This window comes from Charadrius vociferus, unplaced genomic scaffold, assembly GCF_000708025.1.
Source record: "Charadrius vociferus isolate BGI_N301 unplaced genomic scaffold, ASM70802v2 scaffold502, whole genome shotgun sequence".
NCBI classification, from domain to species: Eukaryota; Metazoa; Chordata; class Aves; order Charadriiformes; family Charadriidae; genus Charadrius; species Charadrius vociferus.
In genome coordinates, this window is record NW_009647233.1 from 618,306 (window position 1) to 639,053 (window position 20,748).

The following is a 20,748-nucleotide window of genomic DNA, read 5'->3' on the forward strand; positions in this document are numbered from 1 at the left end:
TGGGTTCCCAGGAGGACCGGCAGCCACCGCAGGGAAGGTCAGTATGGAGGCTCCAGAGCCGGCACTCCTCACGGTAGCACATTTGTTTGAAAATAGCAAATATGTTAACAATTAGGGAAAGGAAACGCTGAAAGTCTGCCTTGTTAATTAAGGAGCTTGCTATCAAAGGACTCATTAAAAGCTACTGAAATGGTATGGTTGTTAAAATAAATACCCATTAATCTTAACATGCAATCAGGAATATGCTGCCACTACCCACCTCATGGCGGGGGGGGGAGGGGGATCCTCAGCACACACCTACTGCTGCCCACTGCCAGAGCCATGGTGGTGGATGAGGTGGCAAGGACCATTGACCAGAGGGTCCCAGAAGAGACCCCAGCAGGTTGTCCCAGGGGCGCCACACCATCACCCCACAGGAGCACCTCTGGCTTTGTCGAGGAGGAATCTGCCAGTGCCTCCTGCTTTTTGCTCAGCCAAAACTAGGTGCAATGTGGTCACTGAAATGCAAACAAAAGTCTTACTGTAGCACCAAGAATGCTTCCACCAACTCACCAAAGAATTAATGCAGCATCTCCATGAAAAACAAAGCCTGACAGGTTTCAAATGGCCTCAGAGTTTCCAATTTTTATTATTTTTATTTTTTTCCTACCAACAGAATTTCTTTTCAATCTGCAACAAGCATTGGGATTGTGATTACATATATTTAGATGTGCAAATCCATGGACTTCATACAACAGAAAACTGGGCCAAAAAAATTGGAACTCCTCAATATTAAATGTCCACTTTTCTATAAGCACCACAAGTTGTCCCAACAATTTCAATACTGAATTTGATGACTTTTCCAATTCATAATGCAATATCGGTGGAATATGTTGCAGAAGATAGAAACACAATGCTACAATAACAAGCAATTACTTGGCAACATAAACCCAAGAATAATCCCAGCAGATACTTTCTGCACCAGGCACAGATGAGGACTTCAGACCCTGCAGACTCCCAGGCCTGATCTCCTCCTGCCCCAGATGTGTCTGGACTGTCCTTGCTGCCGTCAGCTCTGAAGCCCCAGAACTCACTAAACCATGGGCAAAAATCAGCAAATCAGCTCTGCTAACTCTTATGAGGAAACTTCCTGGCTTGCCTGTGAGATCCTGATTTGCCAGGTTCTTAACACCACTCTGATGCATTTTTTAGTTGCCTTTTTTTTTTTTTTAAATGATTGTTCTGCAGTCACTAAAGATATCAAAAAACCCAAAACCATTACCCAGATACATTAACACTTCCCAAACAATGAAAAGAAATGTACAATGAACACTCTGCTGGTTTTAAGAGGTTTAATTAAAAAAAAAAAAACCAAACAAACCTGTTATTAATTGCCAGAAATCCATTTTCAATTTTGACAAAGTGGGTTTCGTGGGGGTTTTTGTTTGGGTTTTATGTTGGGTTTGGGGTAGGGTTTTTTTGTTTGTTTTTTGGTTGGGGTGGGTTTTTTTGTTATTTAAAAAAAAAAAAAAAGCTGTGGATCTGCACCCAACATCTTGCAAATAAAAGTGAGTGTATTCAGCTCAAAGACATCCAGGAGCAACAAGTGTGAGCTCCGAGCAAAACAAAAAAAGGTCACAAAAAGGTTTCCTGCTCTGCACTGGCCAAGCCCGCAGGCTGGCGCAGCAATGCCCACCCTGAGCAGGGTGGTTTCCAAGACGCCCCCTCTGAAGATAGGAGCTCAGCTAAAATTAATGACCAGCTTGGCCGTATCAGCCTCTACGGGTGCATCTCTGATGGTACAGAGAGGCAACAGCACAGGGACCGTGGTCCAAAACCAAAGCTTGTAGCTACATACTGGCAGGATAGGATCACATGGACCCAGTGCAGGGACAAGGGACAGGGAAGCTTCCTAAATTGATGTCCCTTTTATAGTGGCCTCAGAGCACTGAGGAGTTTGATCTGCCCCAGTGTTTAAAAGAGAGAAGATGCTGATCTGGAGAACTGCAGGATATCGCAGCTAAACCAAGACCAGATTAAGGCACAAGAAGGGAAGCAACAACATGGAGTTAAAACACAACAGCATGAGCATCATATCACTTGTAACAATACAGATTAACAAAAAGAAAAGTTAATTCTTCTAAGAAGTTTTATGCTTAATACAAAAGGAGAATCAACACAGCGTCTTCCTCCAGGGCAATTAGACTTGTTAAGTGCTATATGGTTAGACAACACTACACATCCCAGAAAATTAAATCCATCCCCTAAGAGTATTAGGTTCAGATTAGGTATCAAGAGAGCAACTCTTAATTAAGTAATTCCATTTACTTGGCTTTGCAGAACCCTTTTTAAGAACAAGGAATCACTTTTTCCTCCCAAAATTTTTTGCGATATGGAAAGAGGATGAGAGCAGACCGGTTCCTGGATTCCAGCAGGGAACATGCTGTGGGCTGAGCCCTGTCACTTTGCATTCAACATGACCTGCGTGGGACACAAGAGGTGACTGATGTGCAAACGTTAATGGTCACTTATTGTTTTCAGCCACTGTCAAGCTCCATATTTAACTCTGGCTCCGTGAAGTCATCCCATGAGCTAAACACTGAAGCCAGAGTGTTGACTTACAGACTTGCAAAAAGGCGACTGGCACCAAGCTACAAGTTGATGTTCACGTGGTTTTGAAATTTGCCAAAGAAAAGAAGAAGAAACCTTGCAGCCAACAAGAGAAGGTTGGTGATGAGCAACACTTGTGGGCCAGGTTTCCTGAGCCCAGAGCAATGCCTGTTGGGGAAAGGGATGCTCCCCAGCCTTGGACCTACATCAGGTTTTCATGTTACTTGGCAGTTACAAAGCTAGAGGTTTCCTAATGCCCAAACTTATGAAAGGAGAAGCAATGACTACACACATGTTTGAGGAAGGCATTTCGGATTCAATGCACAGCTGGGACCCAGTGGAATGGTTAATGACATTGCCTTCATGTCAGCAGACTCCCTTCCCACAGCTCCAAATCCATCCTGCTACTTGCAGTGAACAGGACAGCGATCTGTGCCCTAATTTACCAGGAATAAGAAAGGTCTCTTTCTCCCCAGGGTCTGCCATGCCAGAAGCGACCCAATGAACAACAAGTTTCTGGTTTAGGAGGAGGACTGATGGTCTCCTCAGGAGGAGCCGCAGGTGCTGCTCCCCTTCCCTCTACACCTGATTACTTGGGCTGGCAACAGAGCAGGTTGTAGTCACCTATGGAATAAGCTTTGTTGCCTTTAGCGAATCATCAGATTTAAACAGATTATCACCACCGAGGTACTTCCATAGCCTTTTCTGAGTGAAACTGGGATTTGGTCTTCCCATGACTTCAGTCATCCCTACCACGCAATAGCTTGGTTCAAGAGACAGCCGTCCACCACTAAAATATCTCAGGTTCACCATAGTAAACCTATGAAGAGCAACACCTTAAAGCAGTGCCAACTAATACAATTTTGAGTGAAATTTGTCTCGTGCAGAGACCCACTCACCTGGAAAGCTGATGGCATCTGAAGAACAAAAAAAGCAGTTGCTCCAACCAACCTGGAAGGCCACCATCCTCTGACTGAAGCAAGATTGCTTTCAAACACATGCGAAAGCTGACCACAAGCCCATGTTTAAGTGGCTGTCTTCCAGAGGTATTTAAAAAAATCGACGGGGTGTCATTTTCAGAAGTAAACATTTACCACTTATATTCTATTTTGAGCATTAAAGGGAAAACAGGCTGTCACAGATACGCAGCAAGACAAACACATGGCAAAGCTGAACTCCCAACAGAAGCTTAGAGGCAACCAGACAAATAAAAAAGAAAAGGGGGGGGGGAAAAAGCAAATACATCAATTACCCTCACCACACAAAAAATAAGCCAGGCAGTTACGCTGACCACTGCAGCCTGATACAAAGCCCCTCACATTGCAATAAAAGAGGAAAAACCATAAAAGTTTGGCTGTGATAAAGATGCCCAAGGTCAACAGCTGGAGGCTATTTTGGCTGAAGCTGGTGGGAGACTCAAGGCTTTCATACAGAGCAGCACAGCAGTACTCACATAAGGGGTGACGGTCACAACCAGCTCCTACAGACAGATCTGAAATGTTATTTTATTCTGATTTTCTTTTTTTTTTTGTTTGGGTTTTGTTTGCTTTGTGGGTTAGGTTTTTTTTGTCTTTAACCAAATGACAATTTGTCAAGTAACTAGCTCCACAGCAAGGTTTTTCCTACATAGGCATCAAGGGGTCTTGGCACTACAAATTGCATCTACTTGCTTACAAGCACAAGCGAATGAACCTAACAGCAAAAGCACAACTGAAGGATTTTGTAACCACGTATAATCGTGGGATCCAGGATATAAGAGGATCCAGGATAAGAGCATGTACAGGAACACAAGATTTTTCCCTCACTTTGGCTGTGCTGTCGGAGTCAAAAAGTGACATCTACTTTTTTTTTTTTAAATAGGAAAATAAATAAATAGAAGGAAGGGCAGGGGGCGGCAAAGGGAAGTACCTCGGGACACAGCTGTTACAACTGAGCACGGGCAGTTTCTTTGAAGCTTAACAAAGGCACACACAAACACTCAACTGGGCAGAGGTCTTTTTGTAGATGCTCAGTAGTTTGCAGCAAAGCTTAAGCTGGGAAGCTGCTAGGGGTTTTTCTTTTTTGCATATGCACATATGCAAAAAACACCAAGGAAATAGAGGATTCCAAGATCTGCATCTTTTCCCTTGCACACTATCCAAATGCATGGCAGGGTATTTTTAATTAACTGCTTTTTTTAAAGTCTATAGCATGAAAACAGTTCTGTGCAGAGCCTGGCTCACCCGAAATGAGCAGCGCCTGCGTTGGAGCATCCAGCTGCTGTCTGGTCTCCTAAGATGCATCAGACATCTGTGCAAGGACCTTCACACTGGAAATGGGTGGGAAAGCACTCCTGCCAGTCTGGGTTAGGCGCACAATCGCGTTACGCTTTGAGAAACACCAGGAACTGTATGCTTTATCCTTGTTAGCCACTTGATTTAACTGCAGACACTCTCATTAATCACGTAACCGTCTGATCCTGACTCTCCCACCAGGCTGGAGGTTTAGCCTGTGGCATCAAAATCACGTTGCAAATCTGATGCCTTCTGCTCTCTTTATGCGACCCTCCTTTTTAAACAATAAAAGATAAAAAACTCCCATTACCTGCTCTCTAAATACTCCATGCTGTTATGAGCCGCACTGCAAATGCCTGCGCTGCCTTCTTGCGCTAAGGAACAGCATCACAAGACAGGGAGGTGCAGGGCCAGCAGGGAAGGAGTTACCAAAACCCACGCAAAATTCTAAATACATGGACAGAGCACATCACAACAGCTCAAACCACTTCTCCTTCCCCCAGAAGGTATCTCCACAGCGTGGCTCAACACCCGTGGCCCGGCAGCAGGAGGGAACCCTCAAGCAAATTGTACAAACCTGGGGCATTTGACTTGCCATGGTGGCAGTTTGGCAGCCTCCCCCCAGCAGTAAATTATTACTTTTTGCCATTTAAATGCATTTTGGACCAAACACTGCAATCAAACACAAGCAGCAGACTAAGTAAGGACAGTGCTGTAGATCCACTGCAACCCCAGGGAAAGGATGGCGACCCATGGACCTGCTGGCTGGGTTCGGAGAAGGCACGGGCTTGAAGCTCATCCATTTTCTCCTCCTCCCATGCTCACCACTTGGGTCTCCACAAAGATCATTCTCCTCTGAAAAAGACACCAAGACCGTGCAACAAGAGACGTCAAGGAAAAAACATGGTGCTCCAACATCAGAGGCATCTCAGCCTACAAAGGAACTAAATGCACAAATAACCTGCAGTTAATGAGTCTCTACAGGCATGCAAGAACCATGAAGTAGCCCTAGTTTTTCTCTGTCCTATCTGTGCCTCGTAACATGGAGTGAGGCTCTCTCTTGGTCCCTGTGTCCACAAGCTTAGACGTTCCGAGTTACTTGACGCAAACCAGAGCTGTGGCCCGACCATGATCGGAGCGCGCAGCTCCAAAACTGGAACAAACGAGAAAAAAAAAAAAAAGACATATTTCATCCTCCTCTTTTGTGGCTTTTATTTTGTTTTGTATTCGCTTTGGGAATAACATTCTTTCCATTGGGAAGAGCCTGATTTTCCATTAAATACAAAGCAGCTGCCATTTTGGAAACAAAAAGTTGATTAAATACAGATTTTTTTTTATTTTTCCCCTAACGTATCAGAGCTAGAACCACGTTTCTTTCTGCTGATTTATCAGGGCAAAGCATCTGCCAATTATGGCAGTAGGAAGACCCAAAGAGAATGTACTGAATCTCTTCATCTTTGCTATGTTATTTTATAATTAAATTTGATGTTATAAATAAAAGGGGAAAGATCTTGAGGCTTGCAGCACAGCACGCTGCACTCATCCTCACGGCGGAGCCCTCCAGCACACTGACATCAAGGGTTTCTCACCCTTCACACACAAATGGATGCTCCAGATTCCCTGTTTACGCAGTTTTCTGCTTGCCGAGATGCCGAAGGACGGGTCGGCATGTTGCCGTGACGTACAGCCGCCTGTTGGAAACGCAACTAATACATGACTTAAGACCCAGATGTTGAACAGACTGGAAAAAAGGATGAGCTCAAAACAACAACAACAACAAAAAAAAAGCACCACCCACTCCATTTCTACTCCATGAGCCATCAAAGCTCAATTCAGGAGATTTTTTTTTTTTTCCCCAAGCAGAGCTGATTACTGAGTGACCAACACATCTACATTTTTCCAAAATCTAAATCATACATTAAATTTCCATTTTCAATATTGAGACATTATAGTTGAAAACAGAAAGAAGAAAAAGACAGAAAGCTGTAGAAATTACTGCTATCTTGTTTTTCAATTAACCCATTGGACTAATTTATTGCCATTCATGAAATAAAATGAAAAAAGACCACAGCTATCATGAGAAATCCATAAGGATCTGCACTTTTAAATGCTTTGCTTGCTTGCTCTTGCTATCACATCTAACCTACGCTACGAGATATAGGGAGAACATATCTCTGTGTAAAGGCACCCCTATGATGGTCACGAAATGATACGTCCTTAATTGCAGCTACTTCAACCATACCAATAGCACTCAACCGTGCTCAGTCAGCTATCATTTCTGAATGATGGGCATGAGCTCCTAACGCTTCTCCATATGACCTCAGTTCAAGTGACCTCTGCACGGGGACCCCAAAGGACATTGCACTTGAAGGTCTGGCTCCTCCAGGGCAGGTGGGTCTCCTCTCACGGGTACATGAAGAAAGATAGCTGGGGGCTTTGGAAGCAAGTGTGGTGTTCATCAATGTTCCTTTGCACATTCACAACTTCAGAGAAGCCTTACAAGATTTCAGGTTGCCAGTGGATGAAATAAGAGGAAGGCATATAATTGCAAAGTCTTGTTTTGCTTAAATTTGAGCCTAAAGGGGGAAAAAAACCCATACTTTAACTTCTGTTAAGAGTTTTTGGAAGATACACGCTGGGGCTCTGGTGCAGGAGGCAGCAGGCATGTTTGGATTCCTTCCGCTGAGGATGGATTTTCAGATGCCAAATTTCCCATACCGCACATCTGATTCTTTGTGTATGTACGTGCATGCAAAAGTAAGCATAAAATAGCTTTATAAATCTAAGTTTGTAAAATAAAAATCAAAGCCAAACATGCCAAGGTGACTACACAAAGGGAAGCAATACCTAGGGAAGCGTGCACACCCTGGTTTAAAGGATTTATGGGATTGAGCATTTTAGCCTCAATTAATTTTCAAAGTGCTGAAAGCAGACAAGAAACCATGTAATTACAAGATAACTTGGCTTACCCAGATTCGAGTTAACTAGCACTCTTGGGTTAATCAGAGGTCAGCCTTCTCCCCAGCCAACAAAGCTAAAGCCAGTGTATTTGAATGCTTTGCTCCGTGCTTTAAAGCAACCATTAGTTCTTGTTTCAACGCCTTCATTTTGGTAAGAATTTGGGATTTCAGAGACAAGAAGACCAGGAAAGTAACACACAGCCACCAGACTGCAGCGAGGTGGGCAGCATGGGACCACACAGCCCTGCAAGCGCTGCTCCAGTCACCAGCCCACCTTCTCCCCACCAAGGCACCCTTGTTTTAAGGGCGTTGTGCCCAACCTTCAGGGCAAGCTGGTCCGAGCAACCCCTCAAGAGACTCGGATCATTTCTGGAGAGCAGAGGAAGCCCCCTGAGGACTGCATAGGGACAACTTTGGACACTGCCCATGCTCTGTCCATGTCTGCATCCCAGGCAACTCGCTTTTTTTTTTTTAATGTGTGTCTATATCTACAACACCAAGAAACTTCCAAGATTAGCCACAACTACTTCCCACTGTATGTCTTAAACTCGGTTACAATTACACCTTTGTCCTGCTATTTTGTGCAATCAGATTTTTATTTTTCAGTCTCTTTTAGACAGACAGATTAGTGATTTATTTCCACCAATTAATACAAACTACCTAGAGAACAGAAAATTAGAGGGGTTAAAGGAAAATTGGAATCCGTTGCAGTTAAGAACAAAACCAAGAGCAGGCTAGCAAAGTCCCACCATATAAAGGGATTACTCCATTCCTGACCCTTTCCAGGGGACCTCCAGGTATTATTTTTCATTGATTTACCTTAATGAAACTAATGCACCCCTCTCCATAGGAAGCTGACTCCATAGCTGTCTAGGCACTGGATTCAATTAAAGAAATAAATACATCTGGCTTCTAAATGGTTGAAAGCCTTGAAAAGCCAGAGGCAATACCAGTTTCTGCATCTGTCTCTCTTCGGGTACACCCTAAGGACACCACGCAAGATGGTCGACATTCAACACCGCTCCTGGAAACCCGCAGCTGCAGGGGGATGCCCGAAGCATCCCTGCCTGCTCCCCGGTGGAGCGGGCAGCTCCCGCAGCCCTCCCAGCAATCCAGCCATGGCTTTGATGGAAGCTGGCCTCAAATTGCTTTAACAAGGCTCTTTCTTTCCAGAAGCTGGCGTTGATTTGAGACCTCGATGTTGACTTAGAAACCCCCAGGTGCCCAGAGCCTGCAAATACTCAAGGCTTAGCTATGCTCAGTTTCCAGGAAAAGGGGTACATGCACCCAACCGCAGCGTGTAATATCAATACCACCATGGCAGCTCAGCATTAAAATGAAGAGCAGGGGTTAAAGGCGGAAAAGCAGAAGCTGGAGTAGAGGCTACGCCTCCACGCTGGCTACATCTCACACCACACAACCACATCGAGCAGGGCTGCACTGACGAAAAACGAGGCGCGCTTTGCTCGCACGTGCCTTGACTTGCAGACATGGGAACAGAGGAAACAAGGTAGCTTGAGAGCACTTTGTTTGTGATCTATCTGGGGAAATGCCACAGCTTTTTCTCCCGCACATGAAACAAGCAGAAATGACAACAATTAGAGGCGTTCACTGAACCAGAAGGCAGGTCCGAAAGGTCTCCTTTGCTTTCTTTGTACTAATTGCCCTAATGCAAATAGGGAGATAGTAAATGTCAAGAACCCACGCTATTTTCTGGATAAAATACTATTCTACCACACTAGCCGGAGGGAAGGCTTAGCGGTCCAAGCCCTGGGTCGGAGCACTTAGACCAGGAGGAACGTCAGGCTGAAATCCCCATGGGGTATTTGTCTGAACAAAATACAGGTAGCAATGGGGAATTTTGCAAAGATCTTTTCTCTTTCAAGCGTAGGTTGAAGATCCCATCATGCTTTCCCTAATAACAGGCATTTCCCCTAATTTCCCGCACGTTTAAGGACGCACGGGAGATAAAAGGAGCCAGTTAAATGCAATGTGCTCTAAAAGCCACAATTTAGCAATGCTACGGCAACAGCACACTTGTGGGCGACCTGTCTGGAAGAAAACCCTTTCCTCTGGTCTCTTATTTATCTTATTGATTTAAACTTCTACTCAATCTTTCCCTTTCCTCCCTTCGAGACCAAGGACCTTTTCTGGTTCAACTCACCCTCTAATGTTTGAGGTGTGAGCAGAGCAGACCAAACGCGCACGACACGCAGTCTTGTACTCACCGACATTGTAGAGTGGACATCTACATCCCCCTACGGAGGACAACACAGGGAGTTTAAAGTCAAATGCAGAAGAGAGCAAAGCAACAGCAAGAAAGGCAGAGAGGTACATATCTGTTATTGCCTGTAGGTGCCTACAACCTATCAACACGCCAACCAAGGCACCGGCTGCTTGGCAGTTGGCAGACTATTAATAAAGCAAAATATGGGCTCTTTGAACCTGGTCTAGGAAGGATGAGGAGGAAATCAAAGTACCACAAGACCAGTTTTATTGCTATTAAGTATGCTCTGCAAGTCAACACCCATATGCCTCAGCTCTCCCATCTGTAAGATGGAGGTGAGGGATATCAAACCCTAGCGAGTGACAGCAGGGATCAGCTCAAGCAAAACTTGCTCAGCTATTCTGAGGGCAAGGAGATGTTATCGAAGCAGACGGGACTCGTGCAAATCTAAAGAAGGTGTCTTTGATGCTCAAATGGTGTTTTCATGATGGCTATATTCCACTTGGGACCCTCCCAACGTGGTCAAGGCTGTAGTTGGTGCAAAGTCCAAGGTATTTTACTTCCACGCACAGTGCCTTACCTTTTAGAATATTACAGAGGGATTTGCTTTTTTGAAATAAAAACACAGGTAATCTTCCTCTGTAAAAAGAAAAAAACCACTTCCAAAGCTCTTTCTAAAATGCAAGAGCTGTTGTGGCCAGCGTATTTATTTGCAACCGGGAGAAGATGTCAATATGGTGAATAAGGCAAAAACATTGCAGGCAGAGCAGCTGCAGCGTTTGCACGGCTCTAGCTGAAATCTGTGCCTGCCATCTGGCAAAAATATGCACAAAAGGAAAAAAAACCAACCGAAAAACCCTTTTGCAGAAAGTTCACGCTGAACTGCTCAAGATGGCAGAGGTTAGAGTTTGTTCGATCGCTGAAAGATTGCTTCCCCTTCCCGGGTCAGCATCACCTCTTGACCTGCCCTGATTACCTTCCAAAGGAGGTTATCAAGATACAAGACTAACAGAGGATTAAAGGAAACTTAAAATAAAAACAAAATACCCCCACCCCCCCCGCTTTCCCTCAACTCTGCTCCCATCCCCCAAGAAAACATCCTTGCTTTGTTAACCTGACAGTTCACTGTAGGTGTTGACACAACCCTCCATCTTTGAGAAGCTTAATGTCAACAAATCAGTGTGTTTGGAGTAGCCCTGTCAATGCGATTTACATTAACTTGTCTAACAAGAAATAAAAACAACAATCAGCCATCAAAGACAAAAGACTTTTTCAGTCATTCTTTTAAAAGTATTATGCTGGAAATGTTAATTTTTGAGGCCATGGCCCTTTACTTGCTGAAAACCAGAAACCACCTTTTTTTTTTTCTAAAATATTTTTTTCTTCCTAAAGGTTTTTTTCTTCTAAAAAAAAAAAAAGCGTTTTCTTTTAAAGGAGGCCCGAGCATCCCATGTTAATACACTCAGCAGCAGGAGTAATAGACTCTCCCTGGTTAATGCAGGAAGAGGACAGCCTTGAAGCCAAATGTTAATTATACTTTGATTTCCACCAGCGTGCTATTTGCTTTGAGACATTTTGGGCACTTAGCGAAGCATTTTCGAATTGTGGCTCTAAACCACCATGAAAATTTCATGCAGCGGTGGTATGCACCAAAACCCTGTTAACTTTACCATGAACTTTTCCACCCCACCGGCACATGCTGTACTCACCAGCATGCCCTCCCCAGACAGGGGCTCAGTGTCCCAAAGCAAAGCCACAAAGTGAATCGATTCCAAGAATTCTTAATATCAAGAGTTTTCCACCATCTCCCATGATGTCTGCTCTGATGCTCTAAAGGAAAAATTAGGGATTGCACTTCCTGCTTGAAATACTAGACAAAGTGGAGGCTCTTCATGCCACTCCATGAGCCAAGACTAGCTTTGGTTTGGGTTATTTTTTGTGCTTGCGCAGGGGAGTTGGACCAGATGACCTGGTTGCCCAGAGTGGTTGTAGACGCCCCATCCCTGGAAAAATTCAAGTTCAGGCTAGACAGGGCTCTGAGCAACCTGATCTAGTTGAAGATGTCCCTGCTCATTGCATAGAATTCTGTGATTCTATGGCCTCCAGAGGTCCCTTCCAACCTCAACCACCCTGGGATTCCCCTCAATAAATACAGGAAAAATTCAGCCACATGTATCCAAAAAAGGGAAAAATAAAACCTAATGCCCAAATCTTGTCTTGGAGTCCCCTTTTAGCTTGCTCAGCATCTCTGCTCCTCTTTACCCCCTTTCCAAAACATTGACTTGAGTCGACCGGACCCTTCAAGGCCATTTGATCTGCCTTGCAGCAAGCTGAAGCCTTGACCCCAGAAAAGTTTCCTGCAGATGAGCAGCCCTGTCCAAGACAATGGGATTACTCACACTCATCAAGTTAAGGAGCCGCCTGCATTTTTGCAAGCTTAGGACTTTTGGCTCCGTTCTATTACAGGACAGTGCTTTTTGTTAGTGTAATTTTAGCACAGTAACTGCCAACATGCCCAGGCCGAGTTTCTTTGATCAGCAGGTGAAGGTTTTTCTCGGTGTAATTACTGTCGTGACAAAAGGCAGGTGAGTAGCTCAGCTCCTGCCACTTAGTCATCTCCTGAGATTGCCACTCTTTTCTTCTAAAAAAAACTGTTGCAAGTGCAAATTCTAGGAAAACACTTTTCACTTTTTTAAAACTGTGTAAATTCAACATGAAGGTACCCAATTATCACCTCTGGAAGATAAGGGCATTTCCAAACCAGGAAAGGACAAGAGAACAGGAAGCGAAGGTGTTGCATGGAACCAACTTCTAGGAATGAGATGTGGGTCCCAGATGCTCCAAGGATGCCTCATCCAAGGACAGCTCATCCAAGGATGGTGTACAGTTACTTTTCTTAATGAGCTACTGGCAGTGTAGTATCACCCTTTTTGGAAATAGTTCCTTTCCCCCTTGAGCTCCTCTCACTCTTTGCTTTCACAAATGAAGCTCATCTGACATTTTTGGTGCTTTCATAAACGTCTCCATCATTTTTTCTGCATTGCTTTAGACAGATGTGGGCTTCCACATGCCTTATCTCCTACGTTTCATTTGGAAAAGTGCAAAAATTTTAATGTTTTTCTAAATAAGCCAGTGAAAAATAAGGCCCTTGAGCCCCACAAGAACAAACCAGCAGACACCCTGAGGGAGCTGGGTGCTTTTTTCATGTACCCTGATTTTTTCTGACTTGCTCTCACATAGCATGGCCTGCAAGGGTATGTGGGGACCCATCAGCAATGTTCAATGACAGCGTCTTCACAGTGCTCCTCTAAAGGAAGAAACTCCAATATATATTAAAAAATCCCAGACCTACATCTCCTACAAACCTTTTAACCAGATATACAGCTTCACAAATTAGACTGCAGCATCTGATTGACTTGCCTCCCCTGTCTCTCAGGGCTGTCAGGAGGATCAGTGCAGTGCAATGCTTTGAAGACAAGATGCTGCATGTGTGCTGGTTGAACAGCACTGACACATTAGCCGGCACCTCCACCACAGCAAACTGCAGACAGACTTCTTCTCAGTTGGGTCCTTTCTAATCCAGTTCTGGAAGATAAAACGCTGCTTCGATCTGTCTCAGTCTTTTTTAGACCGATTAGCTGCCCTCCCAGTCTCCAAAACAATTTTGACTCACTCAAAAAAGGAACATTAGTATTAAAGGAAGATAAATCACTCCAGGTCCATCTCATAAACCATTGTGGGCATCTCTCCCCATCCTTGTCTCTCCTGCTAGCCATGCTTCATGCTCTGGTGCAGGGACCAATTTCCCGGTCAAAGTCCATTACTTGCTTGTATAAGTACTCCCAGTATGATTTCTGGAAGTGGTCTGCAGGTGATAACCCACCCCTGTGCAGCCACATCTCCTTTTTTTAAGGAGAAATCCAGCAGTTCAGGAATCCAGCCATCTCCAATCACCTCCAGATTCAAGAGGGCACCTGCCCCATGCCTGCTTGCATGGCCACCAGCCATGCTGCTCAGGGCTGCCAACAGAGTGGATGTTTTGGTAATAAACCTGGCCCGAACAAGAAAATGGGCAAAAGCCCTTCCAACCTCTCTGCACAGGAGGCAACACTGTATTTAGAAGTTTGTTCCAGTGATAAGAGCCAAGAAATCACCTTATCCTCAGCAACACCTCCAGGTACAAACTGGGAAGAGCCACTTTATTTCGCTTTTGGTGGCTTCTCCATCCACAGTACATCAGTCCTCATTTCCATCCTGCTACTAAATTTTCCTGCTGTGGCACAGAAAGCCAAAGACATGAGTCATGGAGAAGACTGCAAAGTTTTGGGGCTGTAACACCTCCTAAAACAGCTCTGGAGTGCCTGAACATTCATCTAGTAGAGCAATCACGGCAGCACAAACAAGCAGAATGGAGTGAAGGAAACTGCCATTGTGTATTATTAGTCTTTTCTTCCTGTTTATGTCCAAACTCATGAAAGATACCCACTGTGTGCCTCTGTACTATAATCCTGGGCACCAACTAGCAACAAATAAATAACAGTCCAGTAAAAAAGAAATATCTGAAATTGCTTTTAGGACAAATGTAGTGTTCAGTGGATTTACTATTTCAAAATACCTCCTGATTGAAGATACTGTTAAGCATATATCCATACAGCTCAGAACAAATCTTATTTAAAGAAAAAAAAGCTGTTTGAGCAAAAATGAAACTCCCCGATGATTATATTTTTCCTATTCAAAGGGACACTACTCGGCCAACTGCAAAAACCAACATAAAATACATTTTTGATCGCATTAACAGCATAAACATAGGCATATTTTAGACAGCAGAGAAAAGAAAGAAACATATGTTGCCTTCCAACAGAGTAGTATTTTGATGTAAGGCATACAGTGACTTGACAAACATTTGGAAATGTATCTGCAGTTCAAATAATAGACACCCCTATACTGGGTTCTCTTTAAAAATCTTGAATGTCCATTAAGCTGAGAGTTAACATATCTGAAATATAGGTGGCTAGTGAATTACGATCCTGCTTCTACACGGTGGACTGTGGTATTTCCCCCGTTCACATATAAGTAGTCTTGCAAATACTTGGGGACACTCTCGCTGAAACCCAACTTCTGGTAACACGTGAAATAGCTTGCTTTAAAAATAGGTTTGTTATTTCATAACTCTTGACAGTCCAAGGCCCCATTTCCATCACACTCCATAAAGCTTAAGCAACCATTAGTTTCAATACTGCCATCGGATGCCCGTGTGCTCCCCAGACAGAAAAAGAAAGCTATTTGGTGCGGAGATGGCTTACCGGGAGGTGGGTGAACACAGCAAACGTGCTGCGTAGAAAGCCAATGAGATCTACAAGGTAGTCACTGGCCTTGCTGCCCGGCTCCATAGCCATCCAGTCGTAGTCTGCCAGCTGCAAGAACTGGTCTATCTTCTGGTTCAGGTTAGTGTAAATCTCCTCCTCAGCAGCATGGCGGGCATCCTGGGAAACAAGACCATGTTACATGGGATGGAGTCTCCATACCACAAGTCTAACAGGACATGAGACCGACCCAACCTTTAGGTCTAAAGGTAGACAATGCACCTGTACGAAACTACATGGCTGCTACAGCCTCCAGTTAGCTCAGACTGGTGGGACTTGTGCCACCAGGTCAGCGGTAGGCAAGATCAAGCTGGTGTCTGCCTCTGAGTGACCTGGGGACCAGGAGAAGAAAACTAGTGCAGGATGAAAGACAGAGAAATGGGAGAAAAACATCTCATATGGCAACTGTGCGCAGGTATGGGGTGCAGGAGGGCCACAGAGGAGCCTCCCTGCCAGAATAGGGGTAGGAAAACACAGCCTTGGGCCAAATAGGTAGATGATGCCAGAAGGGACAACAAATGGAATTCCCTCAGGACATGGGGCCTTAGTTTCTTGCTGAGTTATCCCAAGGTCAATCCTCACCTAACCGATTCCTTCCTGTTGCTCAAGTCCTCGGCACTGTTCCCATCTCCTGCTCTCCAGCCATGGGGCACAATTCAGACACCCCAAAGTTGACACAATTACTGCCTTAAGATTTCACATAAAGTATCTGGGTGGATACTCCTGGGTTACAATTTAAAGCTTTAAAAACTGGGAAGTCTAGCAGTTTCTGCCAGCCCTGATTTTTAGGGGATAATGCTAAAATGAGTGGAAAGATACAGAAATATAAGTTATGAAAATCTATTCTCCTCTTGGGTGAAAGAGGAGAGCTTGTGTTCGTGGCCAGATGTGCGTAACATTCTACAGCATTCAAACAGCAAAATGAAAATTCATTTAAAAAAAAAAAAAAATCAGGCTTTTGTTTAAAAGCTGCTTAATCCTTTAGATCATAAGTGCAGCAGTCACAGCCTGTAAATGAAGGTTACAAAGACTCACAATCTCGACAGAAGTAATGCTCCAAAGGACAAACCAAAAAGCTAGTCTGATGGCATAAGGTTCCCAGGATATGACAAAACTACCTTTCAGCTCAGCTTAGCTCCCTACGTACACACACACGCTTTGAAAGCAGATACCCTCCAACCAAACATCAACAGGAACTCCCCAGAGGTGAATCTACCAGCCTTCTCACCTTGAAGGTTGTGGTCCCGTAGAGTTTCGTTGTGTGGACAGTTTCTGGAAGTACATTAGTGATATTGGTTATGAATTCCTCTAGGAACTTGCAGGATTTCTCCAAATGGGTCGTATTTATAATAATCTGTACAAGCTGCAAAGGCAAAAAAGGTATTGAAAGATGGTGCTCCTGAAGCCAGGGATGTGCCAGGTTAATGGATGCCAATATTTAAGAACTTCTGGCATGAAAAGCTGACGCTGTACAAACACACTACGCTTTGCTACATGCTCAAAGGCTCTCCTCCTTTAACAACATCAGAAACTTAAATAAAAGGTAATTTTGGGGGAAAAGCATTTCCCATGACAGCCACTAATACCACAAAAGATTTTTTTTTTTAATGACTTTCCTACATTCAGCTGTCAGTCAGGGCTCATTGCAGCGCAGTTCAAATACAACAGGCTTACAAAAAAATGCCATGTCAAATCACAAGTATTCTGTCTGCTAATGAACCCTAAATAACCCATATCTTGAGTGACACTGAACAACATCATCCTAAGGCATTTAACAAAGAAACCACAAGGTTTTACTTTTCTGAGGGTGGTGTGGGTGAACAGCAGATCTCACCCTGGTATCTTCTTGGTTATCATACCCACCATTACCTGCAATTTTCTTAATGCCGTCTTCTCAGCTGCCTTCACATGGCACTATTTCGGGACATTAAAGGAAACTACAGAGTAAAAGCCTCTGCTGAAGCCAACCAACACAAACATTTGCAATCCAGAGCAAACCAATTCGGGCTTCCACTTTAGGATCACTGACTTGGAAGCACCATTAATTCCTTAAGCAGATACCTTTCTTCCTAACAGACTGTCATGAATGTTTTCAAGGTGCAACATAAGCTACTACAAAACCTTTCCAAGTAACGTCTAGCTCAGATGTCATGCCAAAACAATTACAGATACAGAAAGCATTATAATGCGCCGGATTGATATAATTTAATTGCTGGAGTACGGTGTGGCAGCCTGCAGTTACCTCCTCTAAAGAAACTATTTTGAAACACTTGCAAATCTGCTGAATGAGATGGATCATCACCATTTAGAGTGTTGCAGGCACAGAAATATTGAAGTAACGCTACAAAGATTATAGTGCCCAACTCTTGTTACTGCCAGATGACAATGGTCACAGTTTGCGAGGTTCATCTTGAATATGAGGAAGGAAAAGTGTCATTAGAAGGGTAGTGCAGAACTGGAACAAGGTGCCCATAGAAGCTGTGGGACCTATGTTTTGGAGAAATTAAAACTCGAGTAGAGAAAGCAACGGTTGACGTGATCCAAGTGAGTAACAATCCCACTTCTACTGGAAGGTTGGGCTAGATACCTCCAGAGGCCCCTTACAGGCAATACTTCTGTGATTTCAGTCAGGTTTTTGTTTCTAAGAAATCAAATTACAGTCTATTTGAACTCGTCTTGTTCTTGTACTTTGACACCCTGAAATGTATTACACAGATAACGAGGGGGGCTTCTCATTTCTGAATTCCTTGGTTTAATTCTGTTGTTGATTTTTGACTTCACACAAGCACTCATTTGTTTGCCTTTCTCTGTGTCAGACAGCCCTGACATCACGATCATGATATATTTTCCTATAGTTTCAAGTTAAATATTAGATATTTCCAACTGCATGAAATTCCTCGTAAGCCTCTTCTCTGATCATCATAACATACTGGTCCAGATCACACCTGAAGGCCCCGATTGCTTTGATTCTCTTCCACTACTTGCTCTGAGATTTCCTGCCCCTCCCTCTGGCTCCTTCAAGTTCCTATCTTCTCTTCAGTTCAGAGGGGTAAGACCTTCTCGTTGGGGTATTCAAATGAAGAAAGAAAAAAAGAAAAAAAGAAAAAAAAAGTAGCACCTTTTCCCTCTCTTTTGTTGAGGGATGTCAGGATTATTCAAAACACCAGGATTATTTGGAGCAGACTTGGTAGCAAACTTCAACATCCACTGTTCAGAGGTAGCCCCAAAAAAAGACAGTGAAAAATATATTAAAGAGGATAACAGACCGGGAAGGTTGGTATACAGCCTTGTATTACTTTGTTCACTGCTTGGAAAATGACATTAAGAGTCCAGAAATGGATGGTGTTTCTTTGTGCAAAAATTACATCTGGGAAGTGATAGTTATGCAAGGTACTTAAATATTTTCTGCAATCAGTTTTGACACCAGGACTATGCTTGTATATGCTCTGGGACTTTTCACACAGTCACATCAATGTTTTTTCTTAAGAGGGAAGGATTTGAGAAACTCAGAATTATAATGCTGCATGATTCTATTTGGACAAACAGGTCAATGTATACACAAAGAAAAGAGGCAGGAGGGGACAAAGATGCTCAAAGTAGTTTTTCTTCGACCAAATTAGAAAAAAATGATGGTAGAGATAACCCCAGGAGAGCGCTAGTTGTACCTTGGTAAGTGGTAAGGAACAAGAGGTTGAAAATATTTGAAGAGATTCAGAGATGAACACCAGTCTCTGGACGTACTACACCTTTATTTTAAACTCAAGCTGTGCTACGTAGACTTTCCTCGCAAAAATCCTCTTCAGCTCCAAAGCACATGAAGAAGCCACTCTCAGCCCAACGAAAGGCACCACCTTCACTCAACAGGGAAGATGCCAAGGAACATCTACACCATCTAAACTGGGCAAAGGCAGCTGAGGGAACTGTCACATTCAGTTTGCCCTTCCTACACTCAATCACACTGTGGGAACATTTGCAACAGCAGCAAAAATGATCATTTGGGGGATGGATAGTGCAGGGATAGTGTTGCATTCCTCTTTGTGGAGGGAGCTTTGGGAGGAGCAGTAGGGAAGAGGAATTTGCCCCAGGGAGCAGAGAGATTCCAGGCTTCGAGATGAAGGGCTGAGGAAGCGTCATGTGTAAATACATACTGCTGTAAATGCAGTAAACTCTCCAAAGACTCACCTCCATAGGGCATTTTCCATGTCCAGAGAACACAACACATTTCTATAGCACAGTCAAACAACCGCAACTGTGTAATACCTACCCATTTAATAACAGTACACAGAGGTCCCACTAAGGTATCCAAACTGCTCTGGGTACCCCACACATTCCCAAACAGCCAGGATTTATATGCATTAAACTTTTCACAAATCTGACTTTGTGCACACAAAAAAAAAAAAATCGATTGTGAAAAGAAAATCCCAATATAGAGTTTGTACTGTAGCAATGTGCTGAAACCACCTCAAACATCACCTACAGATGGGGACCACTCCCCTATCCTCTCCTAGCTCCCACTTGGCTCTTCTCCAGCACTCTTTGAAGTCCTCTTACCTGCCACTTTAATTCAGGTATATAACGCTCTGTAAATTCACAAGAGGAGCAATTCTAACAGCAACAGGAAAAAAAGCTTTCTCTTTCCTAGAGTCTTAAGTGGTTCTTTCTTTGTACAGCAATGCTGTGTGGTTCCATTATTGTTTTCCAACCAAATATTTTACAATAACAGTCCAGCATCTCTAAAGGTGCTGTAAGGAGTTCCAAGGCATCAAACCTTCTTCTGTCACCCTGCCCTAGAAATGGGTCTCCTTGAAGCCATGCCCTACCTCCGTCAGCCCGACATTTTTCCTCTTGATGACATTCTGTAAACAGTTGCTCAGTGTTCGGGTCAGCAGCAGATTCGTAGATTTTCTAATCATATCATCAACTTCGGTGGAGCTGAAAAGTAGAATTTAAAGAGAGATTTGCAAAATGTTCTATGAAAAGAATATCACCTGGAGCCCACATCACCCAGTCTCCTTCCTCATCCCCTGCTGGCTTATGCTTGATCATCCATGGATCACTTACAGGCACTGACATACTAATATATACCAAAATACCAACACTTTAGACCTTTTTGTGCATGTGTCTATAAGGAAGGGGGACTAATACAGGCAAACCTACATCACTGAGCCTCTCCTCTTAGAAGGGCCAGTCCAGCACAGGTAAGAGCTGTCCACAGCATCAGCACTAATCCTTGCAGCCAAGCCGCCTCCCTTCACACAACACTGGAGCTTTGCACGTTCAGTGTGCCAGGGGAATGGATCACAGACCTGCAATGAGGCAGGAGGGGGGGGGAGGGG

At 43.8% G+C, this 20,748-nt stretch overlaps 1 protein-coding gene across 1 annotated transcript in view; it reads right to left on the reverse strand.

Moving 5' to 3' along the window:
• The window catches only part of EXOC6B (exocyst complex component 6B), a 258,241-nt gene that overhangs the window by 86,841 nt on the left and 150,652 nt on the right, over positions 1-20,748 (reverse strand). The window contains exons 16-19 of the mRNA XM_009879846.1: positions 20,233-20,344; positions 16,641-16,775; positions 15,353-15,532; positions 10,051-10,080 (exon numbers count right to left, since the gene is read on the reverse strand). Of these exons, the coding sequence (XP_009878148.1) occupies positions 10,051-10,080; positions 15,353-15,532; positions 16,641-16,775; positions 20,233-20,344 (457 nt within the window). The remainder of the gene's footprint in view (positions 1-10,050; positions 10,081-15,352; positions 15,533-16,640; positions 16,776-20,232; positions 20,345-20,748) is intronic.